The sequence below is a fragment of the Sordaria macrospora genome, chromosome 7, assembly GCF_033870435.1.
Source record: "Sordaria macrospora chromosome 7, complete sequence".
Lineage (NCBI taxonomy): Eukaryota > Fungi > Ascomycota > Sordariomycetes > Sordariales > Sordariaceae > Sordaria > Sordaria macrospora.
The window spans coordinates 3,232,576-3,250,956 of record NC_089377.1 but is presented as its reverse complement, the minus strand read 5'-3'; the positions used below and the strand labels follow the sequence as shown (position 1 = coordinate 3,250,956).

Sequence of the window (18,381 nt, the reverse complement as noted above, 5' to 3'; positions counted from 1 at the left end):
GTGTTGGAACCTTCCCTCAACATCCAATGTGTTTCTGATTCATCATCTTTTTGCTACACTTCTGCTCAAGAAATTTCAAGCCGAGTCCATATCGTCCGCTGTTCATGGCCATATCGCCCGCCGTATGACCCCACCCTCCCACAACGGGGCTGGACTGCTTCCCCGGTGCCCCCAGCAGTAAAGAGATTGGCCAATTTCCCTAGCGCTTTGGGCAGGCATAGCCACATGGATAATGAAACAACGTTTTATTCTTAATCCTTTCCTCTTTAAGCAGTACGGTAAAGGTAGTTGAATGCCGGATGCCGGATGCCGGATGCCGGATGCCGGATGCCGGATTGCGCCGCACTTTTATCCGGACCGGTGCGGTGATCGGAGTCTCCACTCACGGATGTGTGGGTCATTTGTCTCGGGCAATCGGCGGGGTACGTCGGTACCTTGCAGGCCACTACGGGATGTGGCAGAGCATATTTCGTCCATCGGACGGCATAGAATACTTGCAGCACCGTCCCTTTTCCTTCCCTATTAATCGATCTCCAATTCACCAACACCGCACGTTGTCGGACGCCTCCGTCTCTTTAGTACTCTTCCCAACAACACAACTTCCTGGTTCCCGACATCGCATCCCATCCCATCAGCAACACAGCTGCACTCAACAACAGGCATCAATGCCGACCGTCATTTCCATGGCTCATCACCAACCAATGCCGACTCTTCTCCGGTAATTCCAAATATACAAAGGATCAGTCTGTTCGGGATTATGCGGAGCGGAGGGGCGAAGCTGGTCAGTTGACTTATCTCTCTCACCAATGCCGTCCGTATCTTCATGGGGATTGGGTTCAGTCATGTCGACTGGCCTGACTGGTAAGCACATCATGGAGTCGTTGAGTCGACCGAGCCCTTCACCGCCCTCCGATCTCGCGTCTTCCCTCTAGTCCGGTGTGGCCCTTCAGCTCTCATCTGATGTTGCCAACACGGCTAATCACCTTCGGGAAGAGGCCGTATGCAAAGGGAAACCGGTGAAAGCACCAGACCCCTTCCCTCCATCCATTACTCAACAGAGGAAAAATACGTTTGGCCGGTTTGATCCTGTGGGAAATGAAACGCCATTACCGAGCCTGGATTGATTGGTGAGAACATTTTGCTAACCACACCAGGCAAGACGGGTCAAGACCGGCAAAGACAAGAGATGGAGGGTTGACGGAACACCAACCCCCTGGCTGTCGTCCCGTGGCTGCTTTTAGGCTTCTGAGCCGGTGCATTTCAGCTTTCTTATACTTCGACAAAGGACCAATTGCGCCGAATACCAGCTTCGCGGGTCCCCGCCCTTTCAGCTCTGAAGATTTTCTTGGGACGCCCGCGCCGCGGACTACGCCTCTAGCGAAGCCCTAGCGAATGGTGATTACAACAACAGAATGTAACCATGGGAGATCGTTAGCGTCGCTGCGGGCTTGCGGCTACGGCGTGTTTTCCGTGCTAACTGACAGCTACGGTACACTCGCTTCATCAACGCCCTTCAGCAGTTGGGTGTAGGTAGCAGCTTGGCATAAGCTGCAATGTGCTGAAGAATCCCATACCCCTAGCCAATCCTGGCAGCTGATTTGGACATCGATCATGGCGCGAATCCTTCCCTCCAACGTGGCAAAGCACCAACTGAAGGACGACACATCATTTTATACCGGCGTGAGCACATTGATCATGGAGAAATTTGCTTCAGTCTTCCATCGGCTTGCCCGAGATTGCTCAACACCAAGCCCTTCCAGACCTCCCTCGGCGCCTTGGGCCGACCATCCTTACCTCTACACGATGATAATCCCATCTGACCCGTCAATGACGTTTCCCGCTCAACTGGGCTTATATGGGGACTGGCCTTTATCTCACCGCATCGAGACCTCTTCCTTAAAAGATACTTCAGCTGTTTGTGTGTCTTCTACCGCTCAGTGTCACTTCGATCCCAACCAGTTCACGGTGATACTGTACTCCTGGCGGGTATGTGCCTGGGATCCACGGACCAGGCAGTGCACCTCAAAGGCTGCCAAAGATCCTTGGCATATCAGTCCTATCCCTTTCCTTCCTAGGCCGATCACCCAGCCAGGGAGTCACACTTCGCGTAACCAAGGAAGGATGCTTGCCGCACGACCAACACTCTGCTGAGGAGCAAACCTTCATTTGATCCGTCCTCACCGGCTTCGGTTAGCTCGCTCCCACAAGTCCGACGGCCGCCCACATTCTATAAAGGACTATACAGCGAAATAGGCCATGCGCCGCTTCATGATAGGGTGGTGCCATGCCATGTTGCCGCAAATCGTGGGGGTGTACATGAGACCGGCGGGAGGCATAGGAAGCTTGCATGATCTGGCATGTCCTCTCCTGCGTATGGTGATCAAGACGAGCCGATTGGATAGGTGTCCTGCAAAGAGGATACATGCATGAGAGAAGCAATCACGATGGCTCATCAAACTTCCATTCGTGTTCCTGGAACTACGCTACACTTACTACAGTAGGCGATCTTCACAATACACAGGTGTATCCCTTGCCAGGTGGTGATTACTGACATGCCTCCAGATCGCTCATTCCCATAGTTCATGAGGCTTCGCTATCTAAAGCCGTGACGACGACAGCAGCTTGTTCAGCCGCTCCTTTGTTAATCGACTTCTTTATTAGCTTGCTATCGGCGCTGATGACCTCAAAGGCTCTTCACAATGCGGTTTCTCTCGCGTACCTCTGGCGTTGTCGAGGAGGTGTTCGGTGAATGCATGGCTGCCACAAATCTGGCTGTCTCACGAGTATTTGGCTTCCGCCATGAAACAACAGAAGTTGTTCATGAGGAAGCCATTGGGAAGAGAGATACAGACATACACCAACCAATGTCTGATGTCACTAAACGCCATCGGCAAGACAGCATCTCGATAAGGGCCATCGACAATCCATATTCACCCAAAGTATCAGCGACAAGTACTCTCATCGATGACATCAGCTATTTGACAACTCTTCCCAAGGAGCCCTCGTTGCCCTTGTCCGTGGAAGAGATTCTGATCCTTACCAAGCCAACTATCGGGAAGCTGTTTCAAGATTCCGGAAGCGTGGGTGCTTCTATAGGAATCTTGCATCATGGCCACCAACAATTCCTCAACGTGGGGGCACAGGGCCTGGGGGTCTCCGTGCTCCCCGATCAAGATACGGTCTACCTCATCTCATCAATGTCGAAGCCAATCATTTCCACGGCAGTGGGAATTCTGATGGATGACTTTCCGAGATATCAGCTCAAGTTCGACACTCCGGTCTCAACAGTCTTGCCGGAACTCAAAGACAGATCCAGTCTAACGAAGACGTACAGCAATCAAGAGGTTACCATTGCCGACCTTCTAGACCTACGCTCCTCATTTCAATGGCTGACGAATTTGTGGGAGAGCCCCGATGGTGATATGCCATGGAAGACCATTGAACCTATCACGTCCCTTCTTCAGCATCTTCCAGCAAACGACAACTACACGTCCAATGAAGCATTCGTCTACAATCGGAATTATTCCAACGAGTGTTTTGCCTTGTTGGCTGCAATTATCGAGAGGAAGACCGGGTCCTGGGCGGAATTTGTTCGCAATCAGGTTCTGGAGCCACTTGGGATGCACAACACCTTTATCGGGGTGACAGAAGCCGAGAGAAACATCTCCAAGACCTTTGCCAAGTCACATTCGGTCCAGGTGACGGCTGTGCTGCCAACACTCCAGCAATGCACAGATGCAGACGGATTAATCTCCAGGACCAAGGTCGTAGAATGCTTCGACAGACATTACGGCAACATTCCACAATCCGTCGAGATTCCCCCATCCCAAGCTTCAAGCGCCGGGCCTGCGGGGCCTTTGCCACTCGCCGCGGCAGCAGGTGTCATGTCTACCACCTCAGACCTCCTCAAGCTCTACAGCGCAATCATGGATGTCTACAACGGAAGACGAGAGGAGCGGGATAGAGATAGCAAACTGCTCCCTTACCCGGATCACCTCAAGACTCGTCTCGAGCGAGGCATAAACCATCTCTTTAGTCACATGGAGAGTAGACTCACCCCGGATCCACTCAACAACACATGCACTTATACCGGCGGCTGGAACACCGTCACCGTGCCAATGACCCCCGAAGAGCGGAAGGCCTTACCCAGACCACGATGGCCTGGGGCGGATGGCGACAATTCCAGAAGGTTAGAGAGCGCTATTCAAAGCAAGATCCATGGCGATAATTTAGATTACTCCTTCTTCCTCAAAAAGCCTGAGCATCACGCCGTCGACATCAACGACCTCGAGAAGCCTCCGCTCACCGACCCAGAGAACAAGAAACACCTCGCCCTCTATCACGGCGGCAACATGGTCGGTGCCACATCCTTCTGCTGGCTCCTCCCAGATCGTGAAACAGCCGTGGTGGTGCTCTGCAACACGAGAGGTTTCTTACTCGATGCGGCGAACCTGAGTGGGATGTTGTTGGCCGAATGTCTTTATCTGGCTGAGTCAGATTTAACTTCCTGCCAAGACACTGGATCTGTTGTTGTGGCAGTCAAGAAGGCTTGCGAAGACACGGAAAAGATGGCCCGGGCGATACAGATTGACTATCTCTACGATTTGGCGAGGTATGAGAACTCACTTGCATCCCGGTTTCGGAAGCTGGACCCAGCTTCAAGCGGAAGAGATACCGTGACAGCGGGCTTAGAAGGGAGGTACGAACTTACGCAAAAGATTTTCATCACCATCACCGCAGAGCAAAAGGGTCTAATCCTGCGTCTATACGGTGTCGGGTACGGGTACCTGCTCCGCGAAGCCAAGAATCCATCAGAAAAAACAGGGCTAGAAAAGACAATGACGTTCGCCCAACCGATGACAGACCTGATACCAACCGGAGTTGGAGGCGCGAACAGGTTGAAGGTGGAGGACTTTGTTGTGGTGTTCAAGAGGGCGAAGGAGGATGGAGAGTGGGAGGGGTTCGAATGGAATTTTGCGAGGGATAAGACGATACGAGAACGAGGGGACACGAATCTATACTTTTGGCGGAGGTTGGAGGAGAAAGGGGCTTAGGGCCACGGGTTGGATGCATTAGGAAGTGTGTATGTGCAGTTGTTTCTGATGAGCGAAGATTTGTGCAGCGTTTTGAAGTGTCTGTTGGGGGGATTCAGTGGCAGCATTGCGTCTGGCGGTGAGTTCTGTTCGAGCATTGTACAATCTGTATTTTTCGTTGCATTACACGGTGAAAAGCGCGTTTACACTTCCATACACATGTTTCACTGCTTTGTTCCTGCTTGGACGGGTGGGTTATTGCGGAGTGTCATCCGTGGCCTTGGAGGATCATCTGAAGCGCCTACCAGCTCCAGCCGGCCATTCAACCCGCCTTCACATCACGAGCTAATCATTAGGATTGTTAACAAGCCGCTTGCCACATTCTATGACATAGATTGACGACGCTGAAGTACTGAAACTCAACGTTGTCCACAGTCAGCACATGCTGGTCTAGACTCGAACGTGGTGTCTGCCACGTACCCCAGTCCCGTTGTGGCCTCGAGGTAACAAAGCAACACCCTTTCATTTTCAACAGACTGACAATGGAACTTGCCGCCATCCCGCGTCCATTGAGTCTCCATGAAACAAGCATTCGCGTTACCAGCCGCGCACAATGGACATTGAACAATGACTCTTGGCTTTCAGGTACAATGGAGCGGATGCTAACAGTGCTCATGAGACATGATGCGGGAGGGCAACAGTGCTGTTCACCACGGACGGGTTGAGATGCATCGACTAATAACTTGCTCGGAACCCTTGACCTCGAGTAAGTTTTTGTCTTTCTACCTTTTACACGTTCATTTCACTCTTTCTACTTGAACACACGAGTGTTGGCCACGTCCAAACGCTAGTTTCGTTCTCGAGTCTCGACACTCGAGAGACAGACAGACACTCGACAAGTCAAGTGTCAAAAAGAACAACGCAATCATGATCCCCTCAGCAACCAGGGCAGCAAAGCAGGTCTTTGCGCCCCTTCTCGTCCCCCTTATTCTCTTGATTACCACGCTCACCCCCTTCGTCTCCTCCCACGCTGTAATGGTTATGCCCATACCCTACCAGGCTCCTGTACAAGATAGCGGTCCCATACACGCCAACACCTTCCCCTGCCATGCCGGTCCGGCCGGCCTCCAACTCCCTACTACGGGGCCCAACAGCTTTCCCTTGGGCTCCAAACAATCTCTCAAGTTCCAGGGAAGCGCCGTGCACTCGGGCGGTTCCTGCCAGGTCTCCATCACGTACGACAACCCGCCCACCAAGGACTCCAAGTTCAGGGTTATCAAGTCCATCGAAGGCGGCTGCGTCGCGCGCAACGTCAAGGGCAACAGGTCCGGGGGCGAAGGCGCCACCATGCCCAACCCGGATGAATACGAGTACACGATCCCCGACGACATCCCCACGGGCAACGGTACCATCGCCTGGACGTGGTTCAACAGGAGCGGCCAGCGCGAGATGTACATGGCTTGCGCCCCGCTGTCTATCACGGGCACGGATAAGCCCAACGCCAAGCAGACGTTTGAGGGCCTGCCCGAAATCTTCAAGGCGAATACCTTTGGAAACGGATGTACTTTCCCCGAAGACAAGGACGTGCTGTTTCCTAACCCCGGAAGGGACGTGGTCAAGTCCAATGGTGCCACGACGGCGTGGGCCAGCCCGACGGGTGCAGGATGTGAAAAACCTACTGAGGGTGGTGGTGCTGGTGCTGGTGCGGCGGCTGCTGCTACTACTACTTCTGTCGGTGTCGGTGCCGGTGCCGGTGCCAGTGCCAGTGCCAGTGCGGTGACGATGAGTAAGTCTACTGCCGGTGCTGGTGGTGCCGTGACCACGGCTCCTTATCCCGTTGCTAATAGTACTGCGCCGGCGGCGGGTGCGGGCTCTTCCCTCCCTGGAGCGGCCTTCATCACCATTGCACCTGCGGTAGGCGGGAACACAGCCTCGACTGCCCCTGGTGCCTGGATCACCGTACCATCTACCGGTGCAGTCGTCAACCACACACTAGCGACGGCGATGTCTTCTGCTGTTGCTGCTGCTGTTGCTCCTGTCTCTTCCGCCGCCGCTGCTGCTTCCGCTCCTCCAGCAGGCTCTTCCGTCCCTGCTTGCTCTGCCCCTACGAACGTCGTTACCTCCTCCGCAGCTGTAGCTACAACTTCAGCTATCCCCAAAAGCTCTGCGCCCCCCTCAACCCTCTTAACCTCCACCGTCGCTGCCCCCTCCCCTTTGGCCACTGCATCATCCATGCCCCGCCCCGCCATGGCCTCCACCTCAGGTCAGGGGCAGACTATGCCCGAAACCCTCCCTCCCTCCGGCGCCTGCCCAGTCGAGCAAGACGGGTGGTACGTCTGCCACCTGAAACCAGGCTCCTTGTACGGGGCGTACTACCACCGGTGCGCGTCGGGTTTGTGGACAGGCATGATGGCTGTTCCTCCCGGGTTGGCGTGCAAGATGGCGGAAACCGCGGCGGATAGCCATGACGCGGCCGCGAGAAGTAAGCCTGAGAAGGCGCTCACGCTGGAGTTGGGAGATGATGATCCGCTGGAGATTATTCCGGTGACGGTGGCACGAAGGGCTCCCAGGGCTCCCAGGGCGGGTTTGGTGGATGATTATGGGAAGAGGAGTGTGGTGGTGGCGACGGGGACGGGGACGGGGACGGTTGCTGGGCCTGAGGTTACTTCTACTTCTGGGTCTACAGGAGGAACGGCTACGGATGATCAACAAGACCAAGACCAAGATCAAGACCAAGATTACTTGCCCGACTATGAGTACTACGAGGAAGAGTCGTCGTCGTCATCATCTTCAATCACCGAAGAACGTAGCCTAACGGATGACCTTGATAAGATTGCCTCGACGAAGCTGAACCTCCCCCGTTCTAATTCTGGTTCCGCCGCCTCTCCCGACTCTCACCCAGACCTAGGTCTAGAAGCCAGGACTCCAATTCCCAGAAAAAGGAAGTATCACCACTTAGCCAACCGGCCCCAGAAACGCCACGCCCATAATGAAGATAATGAATAGCGGGGAAAGATAAGCCTGGCGTATGATCAACAACTGAAAAAGGAAGATAGGGAGGGGAAGAAGCATTATGGGAAGAAGGATGATGGGCGCAAAAAGAAGAGAAACGAGTAGGACGGCGGTGATGACGGTTCGGAGATGAATTGGAAGATTATTGCTGTCGAGTGTAAGGCAGCGAATAAGTGGTTGGGGTGGATGGATTGGGAGCCCTGTAAGAGGAGGAAGTGAGAAGAAGAGAAATAGGGGTGGGGGTGGGAGTGGGATGTAGGAGGGCCCTAGAGAGGGGGCTGGGTTGTGGTGGTGGTTGTGGATGTACCTTTGGAACAGGTTGCAGGTCATTGGGCGAGATGATGGTGTACAAGTAGGAGGATAGAGGGATGAAGGAATGCAGGTCGCTAGTAGGGTTGACATGAAGGCTCTTCTTCTTTCCGCTGTTTTTTTCTTTCCTTTTTTTTCTTCATCTGTCTTTCATATACTTACAACTGTTTCTTTTCAACAAATAGGTTTCCTCATGCTTATGTGATGTCATTCGAAAAAATATAAGAAATTTTTTTTTTAAAAAAAAAAAAAAAAAAAAAGCACAGCTTGATACTCTAAGGCTTGTGCCAGACCGTGGTTTTCATGATAATGCTACTTGGTACAGTTGTTCGAGATATCTTCTGCAACTGCGAATGCGGGTCGAGGAACATGGTCGGAATGCGATGCTCCGTTTCGGAAGTTGCAACATTTACAAAAGGAACAAGAAAACCAAAAAGAGACAAGAATGCAAACATTTAAGTTGTTAATATGAAGCAAAGATACCATGTTAGGGGAAATCTCATGAATAGTTCACCGACGTTGTCGTCGAAGACATTTTTATCGCACAAAGCGAAACTCATGTACCTACATAGGCGTTGCATCCCCGCAACTTTGATACAATTTACTGCCGAAATGGCCGAGTGGTCTAAGGCGCTTGACTTAAGTTTGGTTTTCACCCGATCTTAAGGTCTTCAAGTTCTCGCGAGAGAGCGTGGGTTCGAACCCCACTTTCGGCATTATTTTTTTGTGTTTTTTTGCTCTTGCTTTTGAGGCTCCAGAGATCTTGGACCGGGACGGTGATGTCGAGGTTTTTTTTTCTTTTGCCGAAGATCTTACGAGCCATTCCCGTGTTGGCACCCGATGCCAGAGCCGACCGGAACTCTTCCGGTTCCTCGGCCCCGGCAGTGTGGGGCGCGTATCGTGGCACAAGTCACAACCCGGCCCTGATAATGTACCCCGCGCTCCCGAACCATGTTCCCGTCATGCGGAGTTGGCGGGTTCAGCCCTGCCAGGCGCGACATCACCAAGACAAGACACAACCTCGAGTTCGCAACATCAAACGATAGGGCAAACATCGCTTCACTCAACCGCCAGCCTTCGAATTCTTGTTGATTCTTTCTATCTATGTCTTCCCATCCTCCCGCGGCTCCTTTCGTAGCGCATATTTTTGCTTCCTCCATGATCGTGACCCCCGAACGTTACTCAACCCGAGAAGCCGGTCACGTCGGCCGACAGCATCGTTGTCATCGCTCATACGAACTATCAACTATCACCTCATGTATCACTTTCACCAATCTTGCAAAGTTGATCGCTTCACTTTTCTTCGATTTGGCGATACTCTCTAAGCAGTCAAACCACCTCGTCGCCGCTCTCGAGCAACCGCTCGTTAGCATCCGACGTGTTTTCGCAACTGATAATCCTCTATCAGTTCCTCTTCATTGATATTCCATCTCCCGCTCTATTTCCCTCCAAGCCTCTTACCCATATCCTTACTTAAAGATGCGCCTTAACTCCTTTCTCCTCTCCCTCCCCACCCTTCCATTCCTGGTTCTTCCCCTTCTTCAACGCCTCAATAATTTCCTTCGCGCCCCTCACTCCACTCCTCGCCGCTCCCTCCATGAAACCCCTCCACTCCTCCGCAATCTCCGTGCCCGCAAAATGCACATTGCCAAACGACTCTCTCATCACCGCATCCCCCTTTCCCGGCCCTTCATACTTCCACGTCCTCAACACCTCCTCCATCTCTTTCCCAGCCTTGGGCAGTTCCCTCGGCGCCGGAACGCCTAACCTATTCCATGTTCTAACCGTGAATGCAAGGTGCTGGTCATTCGGATCCCCTTTCTCCTTCTCCTTCTCCTCCTCCTCCGTACTACCAGGAACAGGTCCCCCCTCGGCGCCGGAATCCTCCTACCCAAAGCCTCCACCCTTTCCCCAAACCCCCTAACCAAATGCATCACGACCGGATTTTCGGCCCAGTTCTCCTTCTGCAACTCCGCCGAGTCATCATCCACCGCATAACTACTGCTAATCCAATCCCAGACCTCGTTACTCTTCTCTGCTGCGCACCAGCAGGTTAAACTCCACACCTTTTTTTGTTCGGCGTCGGCATCTTCCTCGCTCGTGTCCCGCACCCAGGAGATTGGCCCGTCTAGCTCATTCATAACGCGACAGTCCAGTGACCCCGATAGACCCGCTTCGCGCCACCATGGCTGGGTGAAGTAAAACGTTACGGTGGCGAAGTCCCCGTGGTAGTCGCTATGGCGGTTTACGGAGGCGTGTTTTTGGGGAGGAAGAGCGGGGTGGAACTTTATGTTTCCGGGGCAGTGAGCGTATATGTGGGCGTAGAAGGCCGGGGTTGTGGTGAGGAGGACTTTTTTGGCGTGGAAAGTCCTGGTGGTGGTGCTGCTGCTGCTGCTGCTGCTGCTGCTGGGGTTAAACGTGGCTTCGATTGTGCATGGGTGAGAGGAGCTGTCGTCGTGGCCGTCCGCGGTGTCGGGTAGGTTGGTTTGGGTGATTTTCTCGACGAGGGCGGAAAGATGGATGGTTTCTTTGGGAAGAAGGTCAGCGAGGTTGGTTACGAAGGCTTGCGGCCCCTGCGGGACGCGGAAATGGTTTGCACCGCCGCCAGGGGAATCGGGGTGGAAGTATAGGTTGGCGAGTCCGCCACAGGCGGCAATGTGGTCGAGGACGTAAAGAGCTGAGACGCGGGCTGGGTTAACGCCAAGGAGAAAGTTGGTGAGGAAGTGGGCTTCGTGGGCGACCACCTTGCTGTGGAAGAAATTAGCTTCCACGAGCTGGAGGAAGGAGACGGCGTCCAGGAATAAGACGTCGGGGCCGTGCCAGGTTTCGGAGAGATGGGAGATGCGGCGGTAGAATCTTTGGATTGCTGGGTCTTTGATCAATGACCTGAAGGCAAGTTCAGAACCTTCAGGCGGCCAGACGGATTTTTCAAGCGCGCGGATATGCTCGGTAATCCGGGGGCGGTCTTGGATCCAGTCGTACCGCTGTTGGAGGTCTAGTCCCTTCCTGTGCTGCTTGACGAGGTCGATGTTGAAGTCCTTGGCCAGAGAGAGCATCTCGGTGTGGATGTCGCCAATGGACGTGATCCTGGCCGTATCATGGATGGTAGCTGCGTGACACAAGCCACCGATATGGTTCTTCCGTTCGAGAACAGCGACTTTCAAGCCTGCCTTGTGCAGCTCGACAGCCGCTCTTAGACCGCTCAGGCCAGCGCCGATTATGAGCGCATCGACAACGCACTCGGAATTGCACGGCAATTCCGAACCCATCATGAGCAGGTTGTTGGCGGTGTCGAAATGAGCCGCAAGCTGAGGATGGATATGAATACTGGAATTGCGCAGATGAGCCGGATATTGAAAATGGTTGAAAGAGAATATAAAGGAGGTAAGTTTATTCTCTTCAAGATTGTCAAAGTCACCGAGGATATCGGCCAGGTTGATGGTGGTGAACCTGATGATCCATTGCAAGCACGTTCACCCGCCTAGGCTGGTGAAGAGATTCCAGGTTTTGGAGGAAGTGGCATGACAGCGGTTGCCATCTTTGTGTGTTGTGTCATTGCTGGTCGATATCGGCTGATAATGACGACCCAACATGGGCGGGTTGTTGGCTGTTGCCGTGTTGGCCCTTGAGCCTCTTTCGCTCACCAACTTCCAACCTTGGTATCGCGGCATCATAAGCGCACTTTCTGGGATGAAATGAAGAAGAGGGAAATATGTGATGACTGTGAAGGTGATGATACAATCCGTTAACGAGTTTCGTCGGTGAAATAGTCCGAGAAATTAGAAGGGGAAGACGACAGCATAAGTGAGTAGATGAACCGAAGTCGGAACGACACCAACGAGTGCCTCCATCATCGCTGCTTAGAAATAGCGTGGATCTGGAACATATTACAAAGAGATGGGTAACTGTCAGAGACAAAGAGAACCATGTTCTTTCCAAACCAACCTTGGTCATCACCTTTCAGCTTGATTAATATCGGGATAGCTTCTCGGGAAATGAGAGCAAAGAAATATAGAAAAGTGACAATTTTACGTGTGTGAAGATATCTAGAGTTATGGGAGATGTACCCGATCATGAACTGCCCTGCCATCCCGATAGTTGCTGGAAGGTACAAGTCCGGATATTTTACGAGTACAAGGACTGTGTGTACAAACGGTGTATCACCATCAAAATTACGGAGCCCAAAACGGCAAACAAACGGGACCGAAATGCACGCTTACAGAGCTAATCACGACTACACGGCATGAGATATCAAGGAATGAAGATAAATCAGACTTTCCCCATTGGCAGACGTAGCTTCAAGATCATCTGCAGACTGCAGACTATTACTCGGAATTCCAAGGCCTTCGCTTCAGATGCGAGTTAGCACTCTGGTACCCCGCGTTCGTTTCATACCGCCGCCTGGTCTGTGCGGTCCGATCCGTTTGATCAGCTGCACAATGCACAGCACCCGTGAGGTGGTGACCTGATCTTGATCCGGCACACCTCTCAAGTTTGCCATCCCGTCTCTCCGTTGGTGCTCCTGACCGGAGTCGGGTCGGGTGGTCTTGTTGCACTATCGGAGCGAGGACAAGACCCTGGAATTCTTGTGTTCCTTTGGCCACTGAACTGGCCTGTCCCACTATGGAGGCTACTCTAACACGTATGATACGCTAACAGTGACCGCCTAGACTGGTACAGCCTAACGGCCTAACCACACCTACACAGTAACAGGCAAGAACCTGGAACCTGGAAACGGCAAACCGCGCTCCAGGGGAACGTCACTGTCAGCCTCAACTCACCTCGCTGCAGCCACTTAACAACCTCGGACGTCGGGTGACCTTTCTCTCTCTAACCTTCAACTCGATTTCAACAACGAACCACCTTCGTCACTTCTTTCCATCAAAGTTCCATCGCCGTCGCCTCTTCTCACCCTTCTTCATCCAGGAACATCATCAGGATCACGGGCCAGGAGGACAAGGGATAGTTGCTGCTCTCGCAACATCCCAGGATTTACAGCACAAAACAATTGTCAACCACCACCCACCCACCCTGCCAACCAGTAGTGCCTGCATCATCATCATCATCATCGCCAGCGAGAATACAGCGTCATCGTCTCTATTGACGTCGTTGATCATTTAAAACACCATCATGCCGTCCACACCATCCAGAACCTCAAAGCGATCTGCCACCATGTCGTCCTCGTCGTCCAGACCCTCAAAACGGAGCAAAACCAGCCACAACAGCACACCTCTCCTTGTCACCCGCGTTCAACCACACCGACAATGTGCTAACCGCCCCCCTCGGTTCTGGCGCTTCCAGGAGCTGCCCGCCGAAATCCGCAACATGATCTACTCCCAAATCCTCACCATCCCCACCTCCGCCCACGACGTAGCCCACGTCTGGAATGAAAAGCCCCGTTTTGACCTCAGCCTTTTGCACGTGAACAAGCAAATCTCCGAGGAGGCCGCCTTCGTCCTTTATAGCACCAACACCTTCGTCTTCCTCGAGCCCTGTGATGAGCACAGAGACTCCCACCCGGACTCCCAGGACCCTGCCCGCCACCGCAGCTGCAGCTGGCTCCGCGCCATAGGCCCCAGAAACGCCCAGTCTGTTCGCAACTTGCACCTCCGCATCCGCGCCGAGCGCTTCTCTCATATGGAGTCCATGTCCTACAACCCGGACCTGATCCTCGAGGTGGCCGGCTTAGCACCGAAACTTACCCACCTCGCCATCATCGCCGAGAAACACGCCATGCAAACCCGCACCATCCATATCCCCGTCCCCACAGGCTATGGTGGTGGTGGTGATGGTTCAACAGGACAGCAGCAGACTGGCCAGGCTATGGAAACGCATTATCACCGCCACTGGGACCCTAATCATGTCGCGCCCATCAACACCTGGACGCTGTATCAGATGCGCATCGGCCTGCGCAAGTTTCCTAACTTGATGTGCTTGGTCCTGGCCGTGTTCCAGCGCTCCGATACGTTCTTCAGGCCCATGGTCCGCTTGATCAACAAGGACAGGCGCTGCAAGATTCATGTCGTGACCAGGAGTGCCGCCAAGAGGACTGATAGGAGCCGCCCTAACTTTTCGACACTCTGGGATGAGGAGCCTGTGTTGGATCAGATGGGCAGGTATCTTGGCAGGGGAGGGCAGAAGAAGGGTGGCGGCGGCTCCTGTAGTGGCAGCGGGAGTGGCAGTGGTGCTAACGAGGCTGATGCTACTACTGGTGGTCAGAACACTACTACTGGTCAGAATGCTGATCCTGGTGGCCAGAATGTTGCTGCACAAAATGAGGAGGAGAGTGATGATGATGATGACGATGCTGGTTCGGATGATGGTTGGCAGGATATCGAGGCTCTTATCAGTGACAGTGGAGACGAGGACGAAGGCGAAGAAGACGATATGATCATCTAGTAGGCGGATCGGGTCCGTCGCCCTTCTATCTGCTCAACCCGACTCTTTAGGACGACAACCGGCCTGACTCAAATCATTCACGCAACATCATCCCATGGATCCTCTATCTTTTGAGGTTAGGAGCGAAAATGGAAGGAGAGGAATGATGGGAAGAAAGACATTGGTGGTTTCGGTTTTGAAACCTTCGGCAGGGTAATATGGCATTTACAACCAGCGACAACGGACTACAGGACTTTTTTCTTTTTCCGGTCAGCGATGACACGGCACATTTTTCTGGCGGACATATCGACACTTCTTTTTTCCCGACACTAATTCGAAAGTTCGATACGGTTCGAATTCATCACAGCAACAGGTATATACAAGCGAGGCGGAAAGCTGCACAATTCGGTTCTATCACTTTCACGAACATAACGACATTTTCTCTTACTGTTATTAAGGGAACCAGGCGTTAAATGTTTGTTCCGGGCTGGACGGGCAGGATCTTTGAAACATGGCTTTTGCGGTGCCACACAGCACAGCGGCGGGCAAATGTGTCTTTGAATCTTTTTTCCGTTTGTTCGGTTGGGGCGTCCTTCAAAAATGAGAAAGAGGAGGATTATATACCCGATTACAGCAGGGGCAACCGACCGATATAAGTGGAAGAACAGAACAACAGCTTTTCAAGTTTAAGGTTGGAACAGGAACTAGTCGGCTGGGAATGAATGGCCGTGCACACGTTTGTGACAATGTTGTTTCTACGAAAAAAGAAACGAAAAAAAAAACAAGTATGTATCTTTTTATTGTACGTTCAGATTGCTTATACCAGACAGACCAGGACATGTTGATCATTAGCGAGAGGCAAAGCAGACTAAACTTAGTCACAGTACATAGCGGATGATCGTGTGGATACGGGAGAAGAAAAGTTAATAATGCGCGAGAATAGGTAGGTAGGTAGGGACGTAATAAAAGCGACATAAAACAAACCCAGCCAGCCCCAAAACGGCGCCTTGAATCCAAAGAACATAACCATAACCAATCTCAATCATGTGTCTATGTCGCTGAAGAATCGCTGATAAAAAAAACCAAGAAAAAAGAAAAAAAAACATCAATCGTCAACGCAACTAGACCATTCTGTCACTAGCGATCCTCAACCTCCCTCTCCGCCCTCTCAAGCGGGAACACCTAGGTTTAAATCACCACACGCCCATACAAGCTCAACCTCCTCGGCGCTCCACAGAATTCCTCTTCATCACCCGCGCACAGCTCCTCGCACTGGCTATTATCAACCACTATCTCGTCCTCATCCTCACCCTCAAAAACAGCCATCACGTCCTCCTCCCTTCCGCAATAACACTCAGTCTGGAACGCCAGCCCAGCAAACTCGTACCCCGCGTTGCTGCAATACCTCGTGCACCACTCGACAGTCATATCGGCTCTCGTCGAGATTGTGCCGCTTAGGGTTCTGAACAGCGTATCATCCCACACACAACCGAGGTAGTCCCAGTCAACCAAGGGTGGTGTCATCAGCGCGAAGTCCGCTTCGCGCAGGTTGCGTGCAAGACTGATTTCGGTGTTCCAGTAGACTGAGAGTCTGTTGGCGCCGCCGCAGGTCGTACTGTTCGTCGCGTCTCCGCCGCAGCGCATGGAACATTGTCTATCTGACACTGCAAATGCTCGTTTGAGGTAGAACTCGTCGGAGTCGGAGTCGGAGTCGTTACCGTCATCGATAATATCGCGATCGTAGAGCCTAGTACCGCAGAAACACTGAGTGCCATACTCGACGCCAAACCACGGGTATCCATCCCCCTCGCAGCTCAAGCGGCATTTCTCCAGCGTCATGGCCGGGTCGTAAGTAAATTTGCCCGTTAAACTGTGCTGGCCCGTGACGGGAGAATCGGTGTAATATCCCTGATAGACGTAATCGCCGACATCAGACGGCATCTCCAGTTTTCGACCATAGACAGTGACGCGGTTCGTGGCGCCACATATTTCTGAGGGCGCGCCGGCGCAGGGCGTGGTACATTATTTTGCTGCGTCTTCATTCGAGTCGGAAAACCGTTGGGAGTCCAAGGGAGGGGAGGCGCCGCACCAATATTCCCGCCCGTATTCAAGGCCGAAATACGGATAGTTGAGGGAAGTACAGTGGGCGGCGCACTTGGCTGCCGTCAGGGTGTCGTCGGCTAGAAAGGCGTTGGGGAGTAAACGGGGGGAAGACTCGCGGTAGCGACGCTGGGAGGACGGAAGAGGGTGTTGGTGTAGATCTCGATGCGGGAGCTGGCGCCACATGATCGAGCGGCGTTGCCGGAGCAGGGGAGGGGGCATTCGGTGTCCGGGACACGGGCGGCGAGGGTGCTGGGGGATGTGGAACTGAAGTTGGCAGCAAAAGAGGCGCACCAGCATTCTCGCCCGTATTCGACGCCGAAGTAGGGAGAGGAGGAGCCGCAGAAGATGGCGCACACTTCGAGGGTGAGGGTGTCGGAGGCTGTGAAAGCGCTGGGGAGCAAGCGGGAAGAGGCGGAGTCACCGCGGTAACAGCCTAGACGGACGCCGGGGAGGGTTATGGCCCCGGTTATGGAGGAGGTGTCGTCGTCGTCATTGCTGTCGTCAATTTCTAAGTTATTAAAGGTGGTGGTGGTGTTTTGGCGCTTGAAAAGGGTGCCATTGGATGGGAAGTGGGAGGAGCGGGGTTTGAGTTGGTTCAGCTTGGTATCGATGGCTCTGGAGTTGGCGTTGCTGTCGGAGTTGGTGTTGGTGTTGGTGTTGGCGTCGTAGGGGAAGGGGGGGGGGGGGGGGGGGGGGGGGGGGGCAGAGATGGAGGAGACGAGGAAGGGGAGAAGGGAGGCTCCTTGTAGGAGGAGGGAGCGGGTTTGGGGTGCCATTGTTGGCCGATTGTGGGAGTGTCAAAAATGTCTCTATGACGGGAGTTGACTATCAGTCTATCTCCCCGGAGACTGAAGAGTGGTGATGTGATGGTGATGATGATGGATGGCTCTGTTCAACGTTGAAGGGAAGAGGAATGGGGCCAGCGTGGGATTTATACCACTTACACATCGCCGGGGTGATCCGGGGTGATCCGGGCCTATGTCGGCTGGTTGATAAGAAAATGGCACACGAAATTTCTAATAGCATCGGCATTGGCATTGGCACAACTCACCGAGTATAAGTGGCGCTTACGAAGAGCATACCAGCGCGGTCTCGTGATGAGGTTGTGATTACATGTGAAGATCTGGGGCGTGGGAAAGGGGTGGGAGGCAAAGACCTCCGGCGAAGTGAAGCCAAACATTGGAGGCTTGTGAGTGCTGTGATGGGGAATTTGGATTCACAGTTTGGTCTGGTACGCATTCCATAAGTATATATGACCCGATGTTAGGCACAGGGAGCGAGCGATGAGGGGGCACCTCTGGATATCTATCTGTCTTGGCGGTTATGTGATGGATGGATGTGGCACACAACACTCGGCTCTCATGATTGAATACATAGTAAACCTGACCAGCATCCAAAGGCAATGCAGAAATAAGATACAAACCTACCTGAAGATGGTGTGCGACAGAGATGTCGAAGTGGGCTGGATGGTTTGACTCTGGTGGGCTCCATGGAATGTGCCCTGCCTCAAGGGGAAAGGCTCGGCGGACCAGGGGGCTAAGACAGA

General features: G+C 53.1%; 5 protein-coding genes and 1 non-coding gene across 6 annotated transcripts; 4 read left to right on the top strand and 2 right to left on the bottom strand.

The window, feature by feature from the left end:
- The first annotated feature begins 1,721 nt into the window (after positions 1-1,721).
- SMAC4_06956 (uncharacterized protein) lies at positions 1,722-5,689 on the top strand. The gene is made up of 2 exons (XM_003349071.3): positions 1,722-2,497; positions 2,563-5,689. The coding sequence occupies exon 2, from the start codon at positions 2,700-2,702 to the stop codon at positions 5,052-5,054; it is 2,355 nt and encodes a 784-aa protein (XP_003349119.2). The 5' UTR covers positions 1,722-2,497; positions 2,563-2,699; the 3' UTR covers positions 5,055-5,689.
- Positions 5,690-5,958: 269 nt separating this feature from the next.
- On the top strand, positions 5,959-8,039 carry SMAC4_06957 (uncharacterized protein; the record flags this gene model as incomplete). Its single annotated transcript, XM_003349072.2, has 1 exon — positions 5,959-8,039. Exon 1 carries the CDS (start codon positions 5,961-5,963, stop codon positions 8,037-8,039), a length of 2,079 nt encoding a protein of 692 aa, XP_003349120.1. The 5' UTR covers positions 5,959-5,960.
- A 921-nt stretch (positions 8,040-8,960) lies between these two features.
- SMAC4_14134 lies at positions 8,961-9,070 on the top strand. The gene is made up of 2 exons: positions 8,961-8,998; positions 9,025-9,070. It is a non-coding gene; the product is annotated as a tRNA-Leu (tRNA).
- Positions 9,071-9,827: 757 nt separating this feature from the next.
- Positions 9,828-11,623, bottom strand: SMAC4_06958 (uncharacterized protein; the record flags this gene model as incomplete). The annotated part of the gene is made up of 2 exons (XM_003349073.1): positions 9,828-10,238; positions 10,295-11,623. The coding sequence occupies 2 exons, from the start codon at positions 11,621-11,623 to the stop codon at positions 9,828-9,830; spliced, it is 1,740 nt and encodes a 579-aa protein (XP_003349121.1).
- Positions 11,624-13,185: 1,562 nt separating this feature from the next.
- On the top strand, positions 13,186-15,502 carry SMAC4_06959 (uncharacterized protein). Its single transcript, XM_003349074.2, has one exon. It carries the CDS (start codon positions 13,485-13,487, stop codon positions 14,751-14,753), a length of 1,269 nt encoding a protein of 422 aa, XP_003349122.1. The 5' UTR covers positions 13,186-13,484; the 3' UTR covers positions 14,754-15,502.
- A 418-nt stretch (positions 15,503-15,920) lies between these two features.
- On the bottom strand, positions 15,921-16,673 carry SMAC4_06960 (uncharacterized protein; the record flags this gene model as incomplete). The annotated part of the gene is made up of 1 exon (XM_003349075.1): positions 15,921-16,673. The coding sequence occupies one exon, from the start codon at positions 16,671-16,673 to the stop codon at positions 15,921-15,923; it is 753 nt and encodes a 250-aa protein (XP_003349123.1).
- Positions 16,674-18,381: the final 1,708 nt, after the last annotated feature.

Bases quoted from the DNA above. Each gene is read 5' to 3' on its own strand.
- SMAC4_06956 (XM_003349071.3), top strand. From the start codon at position 2,700: ATGCGGTTTCTCTCGCGTACCTCTGGCGTTGTCGAGGAGGTGTTCGGT.
- SMAC4_06959 (XM_003349074.2), top strand. From the start codon at position 13,485: ATGCCGTCCACACCATCCAGAACCTCAAAGCGATCTGCCACCATGTCG.